This window comes from Sceloporus undulatus, unplaced genomic scaffold, assembly GCF_019175285.1.
Source record: "Sceloporus undulatus isolate JIND9_A2432 ecotype Alabama unplaced genomic scaffold, SceUnd_v1.1 scaffold_12, whole genome shotgun sequence".
Taxonomy (NCBI): Eukaryota; Metazoa; Chordata; class Lepidosauria; order Squamata; family Phrynosomatidae; genus Sceloporus; species Sceloporus undulatus.
The window spans coordinates 1,768,028-1,789,415 of NW_024802934.1; the positions used below are offsets into that span (position 1 = coordinate 1,768,028).

At 42.0% G+C, this 21,388-nt stretch overlaps 1 protein-coding gene across 1 annotated transcript in view; it reads left to right on the forward strand.

The window, feature by feature from the left end:
- The window catches only part of LOC121917185 (vitamin K-dependent protein S-like), a 76,317-nt gene extending 56,520 nt beyond the window's left edge, over window positions 1–19,797 (forward strand). Inside the window, exons 9-15 of the mRNA XM_042442908.1 lie at window positions 371–489; window positions 1,184–1,373; window positions 4,803–4,970; window positions 8,250–8,418; window positions 13,248–13,399; window positions 14,826–15,042; window positions 19,330–19,797. Coding sequence (XP_042298842.1) covers window positions 371–489; window positions 1,184–1,373; window positions 4,803–4,970; window positions 8,250–8,418; window positions 13,248–13,399; window positions 14,826–15,042; window positions 19,330–19,517 — 1,203 coding nt within the window. The 3' untranslated portion in view covers window positions 19,518–19,797. The remainder of the gene's footprint in view (window positions 1–370; window positions 490–1,183; window positions 1,374–4,802; window positions 4,971–8,249; window positions 8,419–13,247; window positions 13,400–14,825; window positions 15,043–19,329) is intronic.
- The last annotated feature ends 1,591 nt before the right edge of the window (window positions 19,798–21,388 follow it).

Below are 21,388 nucleotides of genomic sequence, written 5' to 3' on the forward strand. Positions count from 1 at the left end.
GGATTTTTTTTTCATTGAGACTATGGCCCCATACAGACAGGCCAAAAGAAACCTGCTTCAGGTCACTTTGGAGGTATGCTGTTTAAATGTTGCATGCGTCCTAAGAGTCCGGAAGCCGCACCAAAGCCACGATTCAGTCTTAATGACTGGAGCACAGCTTTGGCGCAGCTTCCAGGCTCTTAGGACACATGCATCATTTAAACAGCATACCTCCAAAGTGACCCGAAGCAGCTTAATTTTGGCCTGTCTGTATGGAGTCAATGACACCATCCTACATGTTAAAAATAAGAAGCCAAAACTGATTAAAGGCAGAGAAGTGGACTTGCTTGATCAAATTATAATTTAGTGCTTCCTTTCCCATTATTTCTAGACTGTACCAGATTGTCTTGCTCTGAATCTTGAAAAGAATTATGGACTGCTTTATCTAGCAGAGCAATTTAAAGGGATCCCTGCTTTGTACTTAAGGTTTAGATTGCCAGAAGTTACAAGGTAAGTTGATACTAGCCTGCATGCAAGTTAAGTCCTATTATTAATTGTGGCTATTGTAATGTACAGTGGTACCCCGGGTTACGAAATTAATTCGTTCCGCCGCCGCTTTCGTAACCCGAAATACTTCGCAAGCCGAAAAACCCATAGGCGCTAATGGGGAAAAGCCGCGATTTCGTGTGAAATAGCGCCGAAAAGCACCAAAAATTTTTTCGTAACCCGAAAAAACCTTCGTAACCCGGAACAGTTTTTTTAAATGGATTTTTTTCGTAACCCGGAAATTTCGTAAGGCGGCGCATTCGTATCCCGGGGTACCACTGTACTTTAAAGTAACATTTATATGCAGCTTTTATACAGTGCGCCCGCGCCATACGCGGGCACGCCACACGCAGCCTTGAGCATACGCGCTCAAGCCGCAGGGTGGAAGGGGCAGCGCGTCCCATTCAATTGAATGGGCGCGCGCCTGTTGCGCCCTGCGCCACCCCGCACGAGCCCCATTGTTTCCAATGAGGCTCGAGCATAGGCAGAATTCGCCTTACGCGGAATGGATCCAGAACGAATCCCCCGCGTAAGGCGAGGATGGACTGTATATGTACCCTGGCCATTATCTGTATTTCGTCTTGAAACGAAATTCATAATGTAAAACCCAGTCTCTACTGTGTCATACATATCATCCCCTCTTTCTCTTCCAACCAAGATTTTCTGCAGAATTTGACTTTCGGACTTATGATAATGAGGGTGTCATTCTGTATGCTGAATCTACTAACAACACAGCATGGTTTTTGCTTGCACTTCGTGATGGAAAGATTGAAATTCAGTTCAAGAATGAACTTGGAACCAAAGTGACAAGTGGTGGTAAAGCCATTAATGATGGCCTGTGGCACATGGTAAGACTTTTTTTCCCCAAGTGAGTTCAGAAATGAAAACTGAAATACTTATAAAGGAAGCCATTTCAAAGTAATTGGATAAATATGCAATAGCATGCTGTTGTGACTCCATATTCACAAGATACTTTCATCTCCTCATAATAAATTAGGGTTTGGAAACAAAGATCTCCAAGGGAACTCTGAGCCTAGGAGTCAAGAGAGTTTTTATTCTTCATTCAGAGAAGAGTAGCTTATTTGGGGGTTCACTGAGGAGGAAAATGAAGATTTTGTTTCCTAGAGGAATCTGTGTGTGTTGTTGACTTATGTCAACCTATTGATTTATGGCGACCCATGAATTTCATAGGGTTTTCTTAAGCAAGGAAGAGGGGTTTTTGCCAGTTCCTTCCTCTGAAATATAGCCTACAGCACCTGGTATTTGTTGGCACTTTCCCATCCAATTACCAACTACGGCTGACCCTACTTAGCTTCCAAGGTCTAGTGCCTTTAGGGTATTTAGGCCAGCTAACCTGTTTTTAAGAGCTTCTGTTATGTGGATTTTGTTTCATGTTCATGGCTTTGGTGCAAAGAAATTCACATTTTGAGAGTATGAATTTAGTACCTAGTGGTCTCAGACAGATTATTGGGATTGCCAAGATGACTGCACTTGATTTGCTAGAAGAAATTCAGATAGACAACTGTTATTTTGTGTACAACTTGGAGTGGTGGGAACAGCATTTTTATTTATTTATTTCTATCACTGTACATGGTGCTTTACAAATAAAACAGTTCCCTGCCCTTAGGCTTGCCATCTAAAAACAAGAAACAAAAGGAAAAAGGATGGCAGTGGGGAAGGGGATTAAGTCCAGCATGAGCTGCTTCTCTCCATCCAGGGCCAGGGCAATGGCAGTTGGAATGTATGGAGGGCTTTTCATCTTATATCCATTTACTGTTTCCACCCAGAGTGGGCCCACTGGATCTATTAAGCTTTTCACTTACCAGCCAGCAATTAATCAATGAGACAACTCTAGCATGTGGATTTAGGCAGGTATTTTCCCATATAGTGTTTGGGTGTTGGACTAGGATAATGAGAGACCAGAGTTTGAATCCCTGCTCAGCGGTGGAACCCCAGTGGGTGACCTTGGGCAAGTCACATGCTCTCAGCCTCAGGGAAAGACAATGGCAAACCTCCTCTGAAAAAAACATGCCAAGAAAACCCCATGATAGGGTCACCTTAGGGTTGCCATATGTCAGAAATTACCTGAAGGCACACATAAATAACCAGCTCCTTAGTGCCAGTTGTTTGTAGGAAAGCAAAGTATAGGCCACCACTTTCATCACTTTTCTGCATCTATTCTGCATCACTTTTCTGCATCTATTGCATCTGCAAAGTCTCGCCCAGCAGAGCTTTTCAAGGTGGTTAGGAAGCTAACTCAGACTCCTTCCACCTTGAATCCGCTATTACAACCTATGGAGGCCTGCTGTGATATTTTCAACAACTACTTTGCAGATAAAATCTCTCAGATAAGGGCAGACTTAGACGCCAGCCTTAACACAGAAACAACTAGAGAGGTGTCCAGCGACCCTGTTAATGAGATCAATTTGGATTAGTTTCAGCCTTTGAGTACTGATGACATAGACAAGCTGCTTGCTAAGGTCAAAAAGACCACCTGCCCTCTTGACCCCTGCCCTTCATGGCTGGCCATCCAGGGAGGGGAGGCAACTATGAGTTTGTTAAGATCTATAATTAATGCCTCCCTCAGAGAAGGCAGCTTTCCAGCCAGTTTAAAACTGGCTGTGATTAAACCTGTTCTTAAAAAGCCTTCCCTTGATCCCCTGGAGAAATCTAACTATTGGCCGGTATCTCTTCTTCCATTTTTGGGCAAGGTGATCGAGAGGGCAGTTGCCAACCAACTCCAGGCAGTCTTGGATGACACCAATTATCTTGATCCATTTCAAACTGGCTTCAGGTCGATGATCTCCATCTGTGCATCGACAGGGGAGGTGTGGCCCTGTTGGTGCTCTTGGACCTCTCAGCGGCCTTCGATACCATCGACCATGCTATCCTTCTGGAACGCCTGAGAGGGTTAGGAATTGGGGACACTGCCCTGCAGTGGTTCCTGTCCTATCTCTCGGGCAGATTTCAGATGGTGTTGCTCGGTGACAGTTGTTTGGCCAAGAGGGAGCTCAAATTGGTTGTCCCTCAAGGCGCGATACTGTCTCCAATGCTATTTAACATCTACGTGAAGCCTCTGGGCGAGATCATCCAGAGATATGGGGCAGAGTGTTATCAGTACACTGATGACACCCAAATTTGCTTCTCCATGTCTCACTCAGACTGCTTTAGTGAACAAGGATGAAATCTCCTCTCTGAATGACTGTTTGAGGTCAGTAATGGATTGGATGAGGGAAAATAGACTTAAACTGAATCCAAATAAAATGGAGGTACTCGCTATAGGCAATCGTAATCCGGGAATGGTAATAAGCACTCCAGTTCTGGATGGGGTCACACTTCCCCAAAGGACTGTGTTCGTAGCTTGGGGGGTACTCCTGGACTCATCGCAGCTGTCATCTCAGGTGGATGTGATGGTCAGGAGTGCCTGTTATCAGCTTTGGCTGATACGCCAGCTATGACCCTTCCTGGAACAGGAAAACTTAGAAACGGTTGTACATTCACTGGTAACCTCTCGTCTCGATTTCTGCAATGCGCACTACATGGGGCAACCCTCATGCCTCGTTCAGAAGCTGCACCTAGTCCAAAATATGGCAGCCAGATTGGTTACAGGGAGTTCTAAATTTGATTCTATCACACCTATTTTAAAATCCCTACACTGGCTGCCTATTAGCTTCCGGGCACAGAATAAGGTCTTGGTCATTACCTATAAAGCCCTACATGGCTTGAGTCCATATTACCTGAGGGAACGCCTCCTCCCATACAATCCTTCCCGCACTCTCAGGTCCTCTGGGAAGAATCTCTTGCAATCTAAGAAAACCAGACTGGTAACGACTTCCCAGAAGACGTTTTCTGTTGCCGCTCCAAAAATCTGTAATGACCTGCCAGAGGAGATCTGCCATATAACATCTTTGGAGGCCTTTAAGAAGGCAATAAAAACGGATCTCTTCTGGCAGCCCTTCCCAAACTGACTTCCTCGGAATGTTCACTCTCCAATAGCATAGCTGTTTCCATTGGACTGTGATCACGATTGATTTTATTGGGAGCATTTTTATTAGGAATTGCTGTTTTAACTATTTTAGGGTGGGAGGGAGTTTTAGGATGTTTTGCTATGTTTTTACTTGAGGGTTGTTGTGTAGCATTTTTATTGTTCTCTTGTTTGTTGTTACCCACCTCGATCCAATACATGGAGAGGCGGGATACAAATAAATATTATTATTATTATTATTATTATCATTATTATTAACATCTTATATTTCTCTCTTTTCTATGCTATTTAGATATCTGTGGAAGAACTGGAACATAGCATCAGTGTAAAAATAGCAAAAGAGGCAGTAATGAACATTAATAGCCCAAGAAATCTTTTTAAACCATCCAATGGCTTTCTGGAAACAAAGGTGTATATTGCAGGGCTACCTAGCAAAGTGGGCAATGCTCTCATAAAACCAGTAAGTTTTGGCGTTATGAATGTGACATGTCAATTATTCCCTCCTTCATAGTACCTTTTCTTTTAAGAAAAGCATTAAAATTGTATATTCCTTGAATAGAGTAATGCTTTCATGATTTATATGTGCATGTATGTGAGAATGTGTCACCAGTTTTATTTACTGCTGCAGATATGTGTGGTCTCTTCAGTAAAAAATGGAACCCATTGGGATTTCAGTTAGAAATAGAAGCCATTGGGATTTCAGCAGGGAGGATTTATATAAAGCTACTCAGCTAGCAAAAAGCAAATCTTCGAGAAGTACATTTCCCTAGCCATTTAGCACTAGCACTACTGCTGGATTTTCCTGAGCAGTGGCTGGACTTTGTTTGATCTGCAGTAGTTTGGAAATAAATTACAGCTGGAAGAAGCAGCTTTAGCTTCAAGCTTCCCAAGGGGAACAGTGCTAAAAAGACAATAATAATGACTATTACATAGAAGGTGACTATTTCTCACATCTTAGAAAGCTATTCTGCTGTAAAAAGTGTGTTTTTCAGAGGAGAGATCTTATGTGTTCCCTAATTTTTATTTGATGCAAATTTCATCAACTGTTAGTGGATAGTGATAATTAACGAGAGAGAGGTTGACATTTTTCAGTCAACAGTCCCTCTCTGTTCATGCCCTGATTCTATTTGTGCTGCCCTCAGCTGATGAAATCTGTATTAAAAAAACTGTATATTAAAAACAAAGATACATTTAATAGCATATTGGGTCCTACAGTGCTTTAGCAACATATCAAAAACAGCATCCTGCAATCTGTGGAAGAATCCTTAGGGTTCTCCCTCAAGAAAAACCAAGACTGGTTTGATGAAAACAACCAAGAGATCCATGAGCTGTTGGCAAAGAAGAGAACTGCTCACCAGGCACACCTTGCCCAGCCATCCTGCCATGCCAAAAAAGCAGCCTTTCGCCTCGCATGTAGTCAACTCCAACAAAAGCTCCGAGACATTCAGAACAAGTGGTGGATGAAATTAGCAGAAAAGACACAATGTTGTGCAGATCTGGGTGACTCCAGAGGATGTTATGAAGCTCTTAAAGCAGTGTTTGGACTTACATATCAGATCCAAAGCTCCCTATACAGTATAGATGGTCAAACACTAATCACAGATAAAGCTTCCATTCTGAACCGATGGGCTGAACATTTCCAAAGCCTCTTTAGTGCCAACCGAGTAGTCTAAGACTCAGTTATTCAACATATGACACAACAACCGATGAAGAAGGAATTGGATATAGCTCCCACTTTGGAAGAAACCGTTAAGGCCATACAGCAGATGAAAAATTGATGGAATTCCACCTGAAACTTGGAAACATGGAGGTCATGTACTCCATGCTAAACTCCACGAGCTCCTTGTGAGTTGTTGGGAAAAAGGCGAACTGCCATCAGATCTCTGAGATGCAGTCATCATCACCCTGTACAAGAAAAAAGGAGCAAAATTGGATTGCTCAAATTATCAAGGTATAACACTGCTCTCCATTGCTGGAAAAATCCTTGCAAGGATACTGCTGAACAGATTAGTCCCTGCTATTGCAGAAGAACTTCTCCCTGAAAGCCAATGTGACTTTAGAGCTAATAGGAGCACTACAGACATGGTATTTGCCCTTAGACAACTGCAAGAGAAATGTAGAGAGCAGAACAAAGGACTCTATGTAACATTTGTTGACCTCACCAAAGCCTTCGACACTGTGAGTAGAAAAGGTCTGTGGCAGATCCTGGAACAACTAGGATGCCCCCCCAAATTCCTCAAAATGATCATCCTGCTACATGAAGGCCAGCAAGGTCAAGTCAGATATGGCGATGCTCTCTCGGAGCCCTTTCTAATAACAAACGGTGTGAAACAAGGTTGTGTTCTCGCTCCAACTCTATTTACAATCTTCTTCAGCATGATGGTCCAAAGGGCTACGGCAGATCTCAAAGAAGAAGACAGCATTTATATACGCTACCGTACTGATGGTAGCCTGTTTAACGTAAGCCGCCTGAGGGCCCGCACTAAGACTCTAAACTATCTAGTCCGTGAGCTGCTTTTTGCTGATGATGCTGCCCTTGTTGCCCATACAGAAGAAGCTCTGCAGTGCCTAACATCTTCTTTTGCAACAGCTGCAGAGCTCTTTGGACTGGAAGTCAGTCTGAAGAAAAAGGAAGTTTTCTACCAGCCGGCACCTCAGGAAGAACACTACCATCCCCACATCGCTGTAGGCACATCTGTGCTTAAGTCCGTCCAGCAGTTCACCTACCTGGGAAGCATCATCTCCTCAGACGCCAAGATTGATAAAGAGATCGATCACAGACTGGCAAAGGCATATAGTGCATTCGGAAGGCTTCACAAAAGAGTCTGGAGTAACAAACACTTGAGGCGAAGCACAAAAATCAACGTGTATAGAGCCACTGTACTGTCTATTCTCCTTTATGGGTCTGAAACATGGGTCACCTATTGCCAACACCTACGACTCCTTGAACGCTTTCATCAGCACTGTTTACGCACAGTTCTAAATATACAATGGACTGACTATGTGATGAATGTTGCTGTCCTTGAGCAAGCAGGGATCACCAGCATTGAGGCCATGCTATTGAGGATGCAGCTGTGCTGGGCAGGACATGTTTCTAGGATGAAGGACCATCGCCTCCCCAAAATAGTATTCTATGGTGAACTTGCCACGGGTCTGTGTAAGAGGGGCGCCCCAAAGAAGAGATACAAGGACTCCCTGAAACAACATCTCAGGCTTGGCCAAATTGATCACCAACAATGGTCTGCCCTGGCCTCGCATCGGGAGGCATGGAGACGCACTATTCACGATGCTGCAGCCTTTTTTTGAAATCTCACGCCGAACAAGTCTCGAAGAGAAATGACAATGCAGAAAGAACCACAACCTGGAAACATCACCCAAGGAGACTTTCCGCTGTGTTTTCTGCAACCGGACCTGTTTCTCCCGGATTGGCCTTTTTAGTCACCAACGCGCTTGTACAAAGCGCGGGATGAGTCCTTCCTGAATCTTCATTCGCGAAGCAAAGCCAGAGAGAAAGGGGGGGTTTGCCCTACATTGCCTTCCATTTAAAACAAGTAGTGTCTATGCTGATTTGAACCCAGTTTTGTCTAATGTGTAATTTAACTTTTGCAATGGAACCTATATTGCTAAATTTGATCTCTCCAAATAAAGTGTTGTGTGGAGCAACTTGTTTTGCATTAATTGACAATTTTCCTGGATCTTTGTGAAAATGCTATAAATGGTACTGCAACATCTTTTGTAGATTAATCCCCGTCTGGATGGATGCATTCGTGCCTGGAACTTGTTGAATCAGGGCAATTTTGGTGTAAAAGATATCATTCAACAGAAACAAAGCAAACACTGTTTCATAAGTGTTGGAAAAGGATCTTATTATCCTGGCACTGGAGTAGCAGTATTTCATATTAACTACAGTAAGTATTTTTTTTTCATTTTTCTTGATGCTATTGTTATGCTGAGCTGTTGCTAAATTTAATAAACACAAGACTAGCAGAATAATTAACTTGGAGTGCAAATAGTCCTCCATGAAATCAATTGAATTATCAACATGGTCTCCATCGAACAATTTTGCTTTTTGTAGTTCTAGAAATCATCTCTATAAGCTTAGATCAGGGGTAGGCAACCTTTTTCAGCCGGGGGCCGGGTTGCTGTCCCTCAGACAACTGGGGGGCCACAAACAACAACAAGTTTTTTGGGGTGGGGGGGGGGAGCCTTCACCTCCGGGGGCGGGGCGGCGGCGCGTCCTCGTTTTGGCCGGGTTGGTGGGGCTCCACCCCTCTGGGGGGGCGGGGGCTTTCTTTCTGCTCCCTTTTCCGGGACTCCCAGCTGTCTGAGGCGGGACAGCAGTAAGAAGTTGGCCGGGGTGTGGGGGGGGGATTGGGAGAGGGGGTGACAGGTGCGCGCCTGCTCCTCCTGCCCTTCCTTGGCCCCCAGCTGCCTCTCAGAGAACCAGTAAGGGCCCGTGAGGGGCAGGAGCAACAGGCGTGCGGCCCCTGCTCCTGTCCTCGGGGCTTTGCCAGGCCTGAGGTATCATCCGAAGGACACCTCAGGGCTGCCAAAGCCCCACGGGGAGGAGGAGGCATGTGCCTGCCCTCTCCTCCTTGGCCCCTTCCTTCGGCTAAACGGGCTCCAAGGGGCCCTTTCAGCCGAAGGGGACAGCCAAAACCACTCTCATTGTTAAAGCAGATCTTTTAGCATTAAAAGCACTGAAAATACACAGAAATGCACTTTGGAAAGTCACACTGTCTCACCTGCAGAAAGAGTGCATGTCTTCTTCTTCCTACTCCTCTTGCTCCTTCCTTCCTCCACCTTCCTGCTCTTCTTCCTTCTCCCTCCCTCCCTCCTCCTCCTGCTCCTTCCTTCCTCCCCCCTCCTCCTCTTCCTCTGCGGACACCCGCCTCCTTCTCCCCAGGCCCTCGGCTGTGCAGCAACTGCAGGCTTGGGGAGAGGGACGAGGGGGACCCCCGCCTCCTCCCCAGGCCCTCCGGCTGTTCAGAAACCGCGGGCTTGGAGAGAGGGGCAAGGGGGACCCCCGCCTCCTCCCCAGGCCCGCGGCTGTGGAGCAACTATGGGCTTGGGGAGAGGGACGAGGGGGACCCCCGCGGTTTTTCCATATTCACGAGGGTCTTGTTCCCCTAACCCTAGCGAATATGGAGGGACAACTGTACAGTGAACCATTACCACTGTAATTACTGTAATTACCACTGTCCTTAGGAAAACTCATCAGCTCTTTTGGTTTTTCCTACCATCTGTATGCTGATGACACCCAGTTGTATCTTTCCGCCCCTGATCTTTCTCCAAGGCTTGAACAGCAAGTTTCGTCTTGCTTCACAGCTGTCTCGCAGTGGATGCTCCATTGGCGTTTGAAGCTCAACATGTCCAAGACAGAGCTTCTTGTCTTTCCTCCTAAGCCCACCCTTCAACACTCCTTTTCTGTCTCTGTGGACAACATTTCTATTCAACCAGTACAGCAAGCCCGCAGTCTTGGTTTTATCTTTGATTCTTCTCTGTCGTGTATCCCTCAGATCCAGACCACAGCCAAGGCTTGTAGATTCTTTTTGTACAATATTGCCAAAATCCAACCATTTCTCTCTGCCTCTACTGCCAAGATCCTGGTCCATGCCCTAGTGATCTCACGACTTGATTACTGTAACGTCCTCCTGGCCAGGCTTCCTCTTTCTCCCCTCCGTCCTTTAATCTCTGTCCAGCATTTAGATGCACTCATCATCACTTCCACCCACCGCTCTGACCACATCTCTCCTGTGTTGGCATCCCTTCACTGGCTCCCCCTCCCTTTCCGCATTCAGTACAAGCTCCTGCTGTCAACATTTAAAGCCCTCCGTGGACTGGCCCCTCCTTACTTATCAGACCTTCTTTCTCCTCACCTTCCCACTAGGGCCCTCCGTTCTGGTAGTCAAGGTCTGCTGTCTCAGCCCAGGATTTCCTCTGCCCCATCCCGGATTCGCCCCTTTTCACTTGCTGCCCCTCACTTCTGGAACCTTCTTCCCCCACAAGCAAGAGCCATCACTTCTTTAACCAGCTTCAAAACGGAGTTGAAAACCATCCTGTTCAGAGAAGCCTTTCCAGGCATTGCATAATTGTCGCTTACTATTTGATGTTCTTTTGGTGCCTGTTTATCGAATCATTTCCTGTATTGCTATGTACTATATATGTATTATCCTACTTGAGAGTATGTATTTTCCCTGTAAGAAGATCAACCATCCATTATGAAGCCAGGCCCTCCCTCCAGTCCATCTATCTTGGTCCAGGCCTTGGAGGTAGAGAGGAACTGCTGGACCTCTTACCCTTTCCCTCCACCACTCCCATCTCCTTCTGTGTCATGTCTTTTTAGATTGTAAGCCCGAGGACAGGGAATTCGTCTAACTAAAAAGATTGTATGTACAGTGCTGTGTAAATTTACAGCATTTCATAAATAAAGGTTAATAATAATAACAATAATACTATCTCTCCATCTCCCATTACAAATTAATTTCCCACTCTTCTCTAACTATAGTAAATCAGCTTATAGAGTGCACTCTTGTTATATGTGGCTTCCAGTATATGCTGGAAGCCGTGCCAGAAAAACTTCTTCCGCACCCTGGAAAAAGCAATGGGGTGCACTGGGTGCGCACCCCGGGAACGAGCCCCATTATTTCTAATGGGGCTTCAGTTTATGCTCTTTTTCCCTTATGCGACGGGGTCTGGAACGGATCCCCCGCCTAACGGAAGGGCCAACTGTACATAGTATTCCTTGTCTTTAAATTAAATCTAATATATTTATTATATTCCTTATAATATAACAAATATTTTCTTTCTATATATCAAATCCTGTAGTTACGGTGTCCCCTTTTTCCTTTGCATAGTCTGTAAGAAGTTGCCCAATTTTTAGGCATGTTTTATAGAATTTTCTTTTAACATGTTTGTTAATTTATCTAATTCATCCAAATCCATTATTTTTTCCATCATTTCTACAATATTTTAAGTCATATTTTTCCAATATTTTGCATACACCAGTCCTGCAGCTGTTGTCATATAACATTTTAAATCTCTGTATTCTCTATCTTATTTTACAAATCTGGTATACTTAAAAGGAACAACTCAGGGTGAAATATTATTTCTGTTTTCAGAACCTTCCACAAGCTTGGGTCCTTTATGAAAGCTTAATATATCTACCATGCTCTGAAGCCTATGGTGTGATGAAATGCCAGAACACACCCTCTAGTTATCATATTATGTCACTAAATATAGTCTCTCTGTAATCAGTGATTCCATTCTAAACTGTAACCATTGGAACTACATACCAAGTGGATCATTATGACCTGTGTCTGTATGACGCTGCTTGCCAATACCAGGGACATTTGTGGTTGAGCCTAACTATGCTATTTCAAGATTATTTTAGAAATTTGGTAACAGTTTATTAATATAGAATATGAGAATCAATCTAGTATATTAACAGTATAAAGCCATAACATCTTCTCACAATAAACTTTGCACATTGCCTAAGTACATAAAAGGAGGGAGACAAAATACTCATATTATCTTTGTGACTCCAAATAAAAAACATATCTGTCAATTCCTCAGAACTACAAGCAAGCAAATACTCAACTGTGCTTCAGTAGATACCAAGGACAAAAGTACTGTTAATGGATGCCCTTGATCTTTTAATTCAGTGGTTCCCAAACTTTGGTCCTCCAGATGTTTTGAATTTCAGCTCTCTGAATTCCTGGCTGTTAGCCAAGTTGGCTGAGGCTTCTGGGAGTTGAAATCCAAAAGACCTGGAGGACTACAGTTTGGAAAGCATGTTCTAACTTGACATAAAAATACTTCTTTTCACATGGGTCATGATTTTCCATCAGATGTATAAAACCTAAATAGTTGTCATGGTCTGACTTGTCTTGCATATTGAATGTAAAACTTTTAATGAGGATTATAGATCAACCTGCTTTCTGTTAGCATTGCAGTCATACAGGTGCATTACAGACTGCCGAAAAGCGGTGGCCTGTACCCACCCCTTTCCCCGGGGTATCGGGGCCTCAGTGGTCAGAACGGCAGCCGCTGAGGCCCCGATCCGCTGCTTTCCAGGCCACAGGGAAGCGGCAAAAGGCCGCTTTCCTGCAGCCTGGAAAGGGGTGTCCTTGGGGCTTCAAGCCCCAAGGACACCCCACGGTGGCAGGGAGGAGGAGAAAGGGCCGCTTGGCCCCTTTCTCCTCTGTGTTGCTGAGCGCAGCTGTCTGAAGGCTGCACCCAGCGACGCAAAGCAGTGACGCAAACCAGGAAGGAGCTCCGAACCGGAGCTTCTTCCTGCTCCACGCAAAGGGCGCACTAAGCGCCCTTGCACGGAGTGACGACGTCACGTCCGCGCCGCCCCATATATGGGGCGCCGCCATTTTGTACGGACTCAGTCCGTACTAGGGTTAGGGGTGTGTGGAAGCACCGCACCTTCCTAACCATAGTACGGACTGACTCCATATTAAAAGGCCCATCTGTAACGGGCCAGTGTTCAGCAAATAACTAAGCAGACATATTTCAGGGCACACCTGCTGACTCTTCAACACTTTTTTTTTAAAAAACATGTTTCGGTTCCATGTGTGTCTTTTAATGCACCAAAAGGAGCCTGTGAGGCATATGGATGATAAAGGGGTCCATAAAAGACAGTATAATGTTCATGGTTACAATTTCAATTTTGTTTCAAAAATTGTTTATTTATTTTCTTTGTCTTTTTCATTTGTTTGAAATAAAACAGATAACAGCCTAACCAATAAAGAAGATTGGTTAATAAACATAACCTTGGCCATCCGTCCATCCACAGGCACTGGTGTAATGTTTGCCTTAGTTTCTGATGAAAAAGTGCCTCTTGCATTGTCAGTTGTAGACTCCAACTCATCGAACTCACAGGTAGTTTTCCTCCCACTGTATATGTGCTTGGTGCAGGGGACTGGTGAGATATTGAGTGCCTCCCTTGGATGTGAGGAATAATTTGAAGTGAAAAATGTGAATACCACTTTAGACTGCACTTTTGCCATGGAAATCTAATCTGACTGAAATCCAATATTTTTCACCCAACAGAGGCTTAAAAGCAAGATATGGATTTGAGGGGTAGTTTAAAGTGTTCAGACACGTGAATGACTAGTTTGATTTTTAAAGACATGAATTAGTCTTTTTCATTGACAATAATGGATGCTGAGTTGGTTCAAAGGGAAAGCTTCTGGTATATGTTTTTTTCTTTCTTGCCTGCACCACTTCTGAATCCTTGTGAGAGACTCCTTGTTTCAAGCCCCTCTGTCAGATGACACCAAAGAAATCTTCCCCCTTGCATGCTAGTGTTCCCTGTACAGGTTTGTTATAACCTCTTGTTTTGAGTCCTTTGGTCCCATATTAGAAGAAAATTGGGATATGAAATTTAAAAATGCCATGGCAGAATGCTTTAAGGAAAACTGCTTTCTGTTAGATAGTACAGTCCTGTGAAAATGCACACCAGAAACATGAGTTTTTATTGACTCTTAATAATTGGATTTATTTGGAAGTATTGGAAGTATCCTCTTGCATTGCAGTGCAAGTAATTACAGTGTAATAGATCTCAATACTTCCATCCACCTGGAACTGTGTCATGGGTTTCCTAAGATTAAGAACACTCTGGGCTCAGCAGCAGTCACAGCCTTCACTTGTCTTCACTCATAGCTGTTGCATCTGGCATATTGTCCCTTTGGGTTACCATTTGAGGAAGTAGATAGGATTGCATACCTCCTCTCTTTAACCTGCATTAAGAGTTCATATATGAAGATTTTTGAGAGTACAGAGTCTTTTGGTATTCTGTGCTAATGCAGCATTAATGGGCTATTTCTGTTTTGTCAGTGTTATGAAACCCTGTCTTTCTCTTTTGGGTCTTGATGTGTCTAATAAAGGTTTGTCCATTTTAATGCTTTCTCCCAATATTTTGGTATATTATAATGTCAGTTACAAAGGGAACATAATTTTGCCTAAAATGAGAATTATTACTGTGTTACTATCTAATTGTTATTCGTTAATTATTAGTACTATAGGTATGTATTAGTTCGATGTTTATGAATTGAGTACTACATATTAATTGAAATGAGGTTTTTTTCCCTCCTTAGGTATTAAAATTTTGTTGATAGGTTATCCTAGCAATTAGTATACCAATTTATTTAGATTTTAACCCATATTATTTGGTAGTTGCATTTGTCTTGTTTGCTTCTCTGGGTTATCTTATGAATATAAAATTGAAGTACAAACGTTGAAATGAAATTAATATAATATTCCCACTGTCCTTCTATTTTCCCTCCTTCTGTTTTCTCACCTTCAGGATATCATTGTGTCCATTGAAAATGCCATTGTGGCCCACTTGGAGTCAAGCAGTTTGTGTACCTCAAAAACAGTGCTACTCGAACTCAAAATAACCAGAGAGCTGCTTGAACTTACAGCTGATTTGCATTCAGAGATCACCTACTCAGGACAACATCTTTCAGCCCTTGATCAAGCAATGAATGGATCCATTGATACCTACTTAGGTGGCATTCCTGGTAAATAAATCTCCTTTCACCTAAAAATACTATTTTTCTAAATTGTATTTGCTTTTTCTTTTGAAATAATTTTGTGCAGTTTCTAGTGAAATCTAGTGTTGCAATAGTCATTAAAATTAGATTTGCTTAAAGCTAGTAAATGCTGAGTCTCTTTCAAAAAGTCTATTTTTGGACATGACCCTAGGGAACCTCTGTTCTCCTTTACCCAATCTTCTCTCTAATTTTCTTCTGGAATTTTAAGAAGTCTTTGTTTATAATATACCATTGTTGCCCTCTACTGGCAAATCTTAAAAATCATATTGACAATTCAGCTAGCTTATGCTTTTTATAAACTATTTTTCCTCTAAATTGTTATTAACTGATAGATGTCTGAAGAAGGCACATTAAGAGCCCACTCAAAAGTAATACTGGGTTAGCCTTCCTTTTAAAAAAACTGGAAATATGCCTCCCAGGGTCTTGGTCCAATAATCAAACTATTACATCACACTGGTTCCAAAAATAATAATAATAATGGCCTGGTACAGACTGCCCCAAAAAGGCAGTCTGCCGGCACCTAGTTTTCCACCAGGGGGGAAACGCAGCGAACAAACCACGCGGTTTCCCACCAGTGGAAAAAGAACCCGCAAAAAGTGAGTGCTTTTTCTGCCGCAGTAGCAGCGTAATGAGTGTGCCAGTTATGTAAGTGCCACATGGCGCCGTGCGGATGCTGCACGGCACTTACGTAACAATGGTGGCACCCATCTATACAGGGCGCCGCCATTTTGATGCCCTCGTCATGTGCTAGGGTTGAGGCACGTGTGGGCGGAGCGCCCTCGGCCAACACGTAGCACGTGATGAGGGCGCCCCATAGGCCCGTCTGTACCAGGCCAATAATAGAACAGCATGTTGTCTCCTCATTGCATCTGAAGTTTGTGTTCAGATTAGCACTGAGTAGAATCAAAGGTTGCAATGGCTCAGCACCTTACACATACCCTTTCTTGTTCAAATAACTTCCCTTTATGTCAAATGGTTCAGAAGCTATGTGCAACATTCCCATTTTCTATGGCTGCTAGTCTGATCCAGATTGTTCCACTGATTCCCCAGTTGGACTCCTAAGAGACTTTCCTAGGAAAGTTCACAACATGCACAGGCTTTACCTGTGACATAGAAATCTGTTCAGACTATCTGTGGAGAGTGGGCAGCAAGGAGGCAGCCACAGCTAGCAGGTACAGCCCTATACTATCCCTAAGTGGGAAGACATTTAAACAGAACATGTACTGTCAACTGTGAGATTCTTTGAACCAGTACAGGCATCATTATGGCTCAGGTGACATTGTATAATTTGCAAAGAGAAGTCTTTGAAATGTGCCAAGGGCACATTTGGCCATTAGTGCTCGGCTTTTGGTGCCCTGCTTATGATCTGAGATTTCTGTTATAGTTCTATGTCATACAAAATATTGGTCTGTAAGATCCTCTGAATTTGAATTCCAGAACCAGACATATCTCATGGTGGCCATATTTAAATATACACTCACAAGTTATTGTGAAGTTGAAACTGCAGTTCAGAAATGGATATGAGAAAGCTTTTGCAACTATTTCTGGCTCTGTGTTAAAATTCCAGATTCAATAAGTTATTTTTCTCCCTCTTTGGGATTTTCTGTTAAAACAAGAAGAGGTAAACCAGTTATCCTGGTCTGTGTATCTCATTGCTCAAAGATATAGCTGTGTTAGTCTATTTTAACATATAAAGACATAAAGGACACCAGTAATGTCTTTGAGACTAACTTGGAAGAATTAGCATCTCATGAGATGGATGATGAGTTAGCATCATATGAAGTTGACAGTGCCCACAACAGTGTGTGCTTGAAATTTCATCTTCCCAGTTAGTCTCAAAGGTGCTGCTGGATTATTTTATATTTTTTCAAATTAAATACATCCCCTGTTCTCCGATACACTGAAGGAGCAGTCTACTACACATGGGTTGTTTCCACATGGCAACCAATCGAGGTAGGGCAGAAAAATTCTGAACTGTTATAATTGTTGTCCTAAAGTGCCAGCTCCCTATTATTATTATTATTATTATTATTATTATTATTATTATTATTTTCCAACCAGTCAATCTTTCTATCTCCCCTCCCCCATCCTCTTTAGAAAACATTATTTGGGCAAAGAAAAATGTATTTAGGAAAAAAAATGACATATATGGTCTTCTGAAAGGCTATCAAAGAACCAAGCATGAAAGGTATATCAGGCAATGACCATCATGCTAGTTCAAGCATAAAATCTCAGTGCAACATACAGGCCAAGGAAATCTTAAAACAATTTAAAACTATAAAGAACACTAAAGAGTCTAAGGCACATAAAAATTGTAAGTAATTTAAACAATTTAAAGCACAGAAATAACAGAAATTTTAATAAAAATTTAATAAAAAGAAAGAAAAAGTAAAAACCAACCAGAATTGCATGACTCTGCCATGCTCTTCAGAGTTTTTAAGAACAAGGAAAAGAATCAGTGCACAAACAAAAATGATATGAGTACTTCAACCAGTGCAGCAAAAAGCTGAAGGACACCTTGTCCATTGTCAGTAACAGGGTATAGTGGAAAATATCAAGGAAAGTGTCATTTTTCACCTGTCAACCTTAGAGAGGTCACTGTCTGTTATAAGCAACTTAGCTGCTTGCAGTTTACCCATGAGATGTGTTTTTAGAAAATCAAAACTGGAGAAGCTGGAAAAAGAGAAAAAGGTACTGGTCCTCTGCTTGTCGAATATCTCATCTAACAAGCATGCAAATTTTTGTGGCAAAATGAGACATAACTTAGCATCCATAACTGCAAATGTGATAAGGGAACTGTGGCCTCAAGCAGACTGGCTGCTTGGAGCAGTCTCTGGCATACCCATCACAAGCACGCCCTGAGCAACACAGTACTGTGGTGACCAGAGGCCGCGGTCCCAAGTGCAGCCGCCGCCGTGTTCTGCAACGGATTGCTAGCGAGGAATGCTTTTTTGCACTACTTTTGCAGCTGGGTTTGAGTCGCCTTAGGTGGCTGCAGCGCAGCTTTGGCCCAATCTGGGAGTGTGTATCATCTGAATGCCATGCTTCTAGATCATCCTGAAGGCAATGTTTTGGCCCATCTGTTTCAGGCCTGTGAATGTCAGGATATTTGCAGAGCATTCAGGCATGGTGGTCCTACCCTTTGCATCAGAATGCTTAATGGTGAGAGCACCTGATACATAGAAACCTTGCCATGCTACAGGAGTGAAGAAGGATCTGTCTTCACTGTCCTTCCTCTGTATTAGTTCTTATTGCTTAAACTGTTCCTCTCCCAAGGCTGGTGTATCTTATGTGGGCATAAGATACACCAGTGTCTTCTGCCTAACAAAGGGACCTATGACCTCACAAGGATGGAGACATATTGGATTGCAATATTGGATTGCAAAGGAAGTGTCTTTGTTGTGATGCAAATGGATGTTACATTTCCTAGACTTTGAGAATCTCCCTGTTGCTACATCGCCAGAAGGAGGAGGTGCTAGCTGCAAGAGATACCCCTCCATACCATCTTAACTAAGAACAGAAACAACAAAATGCAGGCCTTTGACTAACATCTTCAATTTTTTTCTCCTGTTTGGTTTGTAACACCTTTCTTGATGAAGAAGTCAGGGAAGCTTTGAAAGCTTGGAACATGCATTGTACATTGTGTATTTGGTTGACCAATAAAGGTATCACTACCTTTTGGTGGATTTTTTATTGAATTTGCTAAATGCCCAACATGGCTACTCCTGGATGTCTTATGTGGACAGGTACACAGTGGCCTCTTGGTCCTGTGCATCTAAAGCCTTCACTATTTCAGTCATGCCATATGTTTGGTCCTCTTCTTTTCTCCCTTGTGTAGCATGGGTACAACAGGGAAAGCTTGGAATGCACAGGATCAGAATCCCACCAGATACCTGACCACACCCTGAACAATAAAATTAGTTTCCCTAGCTACACAAAAGCTGTGGATTTTTCTTGTAGGAAAGGAAGGGGAGGAATCTGTAGTTGGATCTCTTCTGCATAGGTCAGAATTAATCTTTGTTATGGTCTCATCCATGAGACTTAGGTTACACTACTGATAAGAGCTGAAATAGTATTTTACATCTTGTTAGCACATTCGTCTAGATTTTTGATCTTCGTAGTTCATGTTTTAATATGTATTTTCAACATAAAGATTAATAATGAAATATTATTTTAATTTTTTTAAAAAAAAAGACATACTGTAGATGGCGCATTTCAATAATAATTACTTATTTTATTTGATATTTTATACAGATGTTCCAGTTGAAGCAACTCCAGTAACAGTTTTTTATAATGGCTGCATGGAGGTGAAAATTAATGATAGGCAACTGGATTTGGATGAAGCCATCTCCAAAAAGAGTGACATTAGGTCACATTCTTGCCCATTGCTCATGAATGAAATGCTGAGTTCTGAAGCCACTGATCTCCTTTCTGTTCATTAATATTTCATAGGAAAATCCTGATTGTTTTGCCCAAAATGGATAAAGACACAGAGATTGATCTAAAACATTTTCTATTTTCTAATTATCTGTTCTGAGAACAAATCACTTGCATCCTTTTCCAATATAAAGGGACCATATGAGGATTAATATTCTGTCAAAATAGTGTCATTCATAACATTTCACAATTTTTAGTTGTATAGTTTCCTTGTCAACATTTATACATTTTATGTTTTGTATTTTATTTACCTTGAAGAATAAAATCAGAAAACATTTATCTGAATTCAGTTTGCTGCCTTGCTTCTAATGTGTTGAAACTGCAACACTGACACTGAATAAAATGAACCAGGATATTACATTTTTTCCCTAAAGAATACCAAGATCCTATGAAAAAGGACTTACAGGTGTAGAGACGGCTCCACAACTACTTTGTGATTATAATATCATGAAATTTTACAGTAGTGTTACAGGAAATAATGGTCGCAGATCAACAATAGTGATGGGTATGTTTAGGAACAGAACATCAATGAGACAATCTTTTTTAAAAAGTGTAAAAAATTAATTACATTAAATTGTTCCAATCTCTTTTTGCAGCAGACCTATTCGTAGCAGTAACCCAGCTGCAATTTATACTGTCACCTGTTTAAGTAGTACTGGTTGAGTGTCCCTTATCTGTAATTCTGAAATCCAAAATACTCCAAAACCATCTACATGGGTGGCTGAAATAGTGATACTGTACCTTTGATTTTTGATGGTTCAGTGTATACAAACTTCGTTTAATGCACAAAGTTATCAAAAATATTACATATCAAATTATCTTCAGGCTATGTATATAAGGTGAATACAAAACATAACTGAATTTCATGTTTAGACTTGGGTCTTATCTCCAAGATATGTCATTAAGTATATGCAAACATTCCAAAATCTGGAAAATTCTGAAATCCAAAACCTTTCTGGTTCCAGCCATTTCAGATCAGGGAGACTCAACCTGTACATTAAACTGGGAGTGAGTTTATACAACCTGCTGAGCCAGCAAGATCACTTTGTACACACTTTGCATTGTGTGCAGAGCTTGGAAAGGTTCCTTTCTTTAGCACAACTTCTGGATTCACCTAGTGGCCATGATGGCTGGGGGATTCTGGCAGCTGTAGTCCAAAAAGTAACTTCCAAAATGATTATATATGTTAACATGCCATGCACATATATCAGAATGTTATGAAAGAAATGGATCTGATTTATTGGACTGAGTAAAAGACTACATGGAAATCTGATGAGTTTTCCCCAAAAGAAATCTCAGAATCGTACTTCAAGAAGAAGGTGTATTGACTTAGGACAGTACTGTGTATTATTGTAGACTGGACTCTTACAGGATCTGGTTTATATTTCCTCATAATGTAACATCTTTGGTGGTTTAATGGTTATTTTCGCCCATTTCTATGTGAAGGATTTGTATATGGCTTGAAGCCAGCAGTATGTTGTCAGAAGATAATGAACTATGTTTGATATCCTAAAAAATATCTCAAGAACTGCAATATAATATTACTACTTAGAATGCCAATAGGATTTCAGTAGATACTGAAGAATTTTTTTCTAACTGATCCTAGTACAGTTGGCCCTTCTTATACATGGATTTTTTATACACAGATTCACGCATACACGTATTGGAAATACTAAAAAAGTATACATTTCAAATATCAAACCTTGATTTTCCATTTTTTATAAGGGACACCATTTTGCTATGTAATTATGTTTAATGGGACTTGAGCATACACGGATTTTGTTATACACGGGGGAACTTGGAACCAAACCCCAGTGTATAACAAGGGTCCACTGTATATTTAAATTTGTTATTTTTGTTACGTACTTTCAAGTTG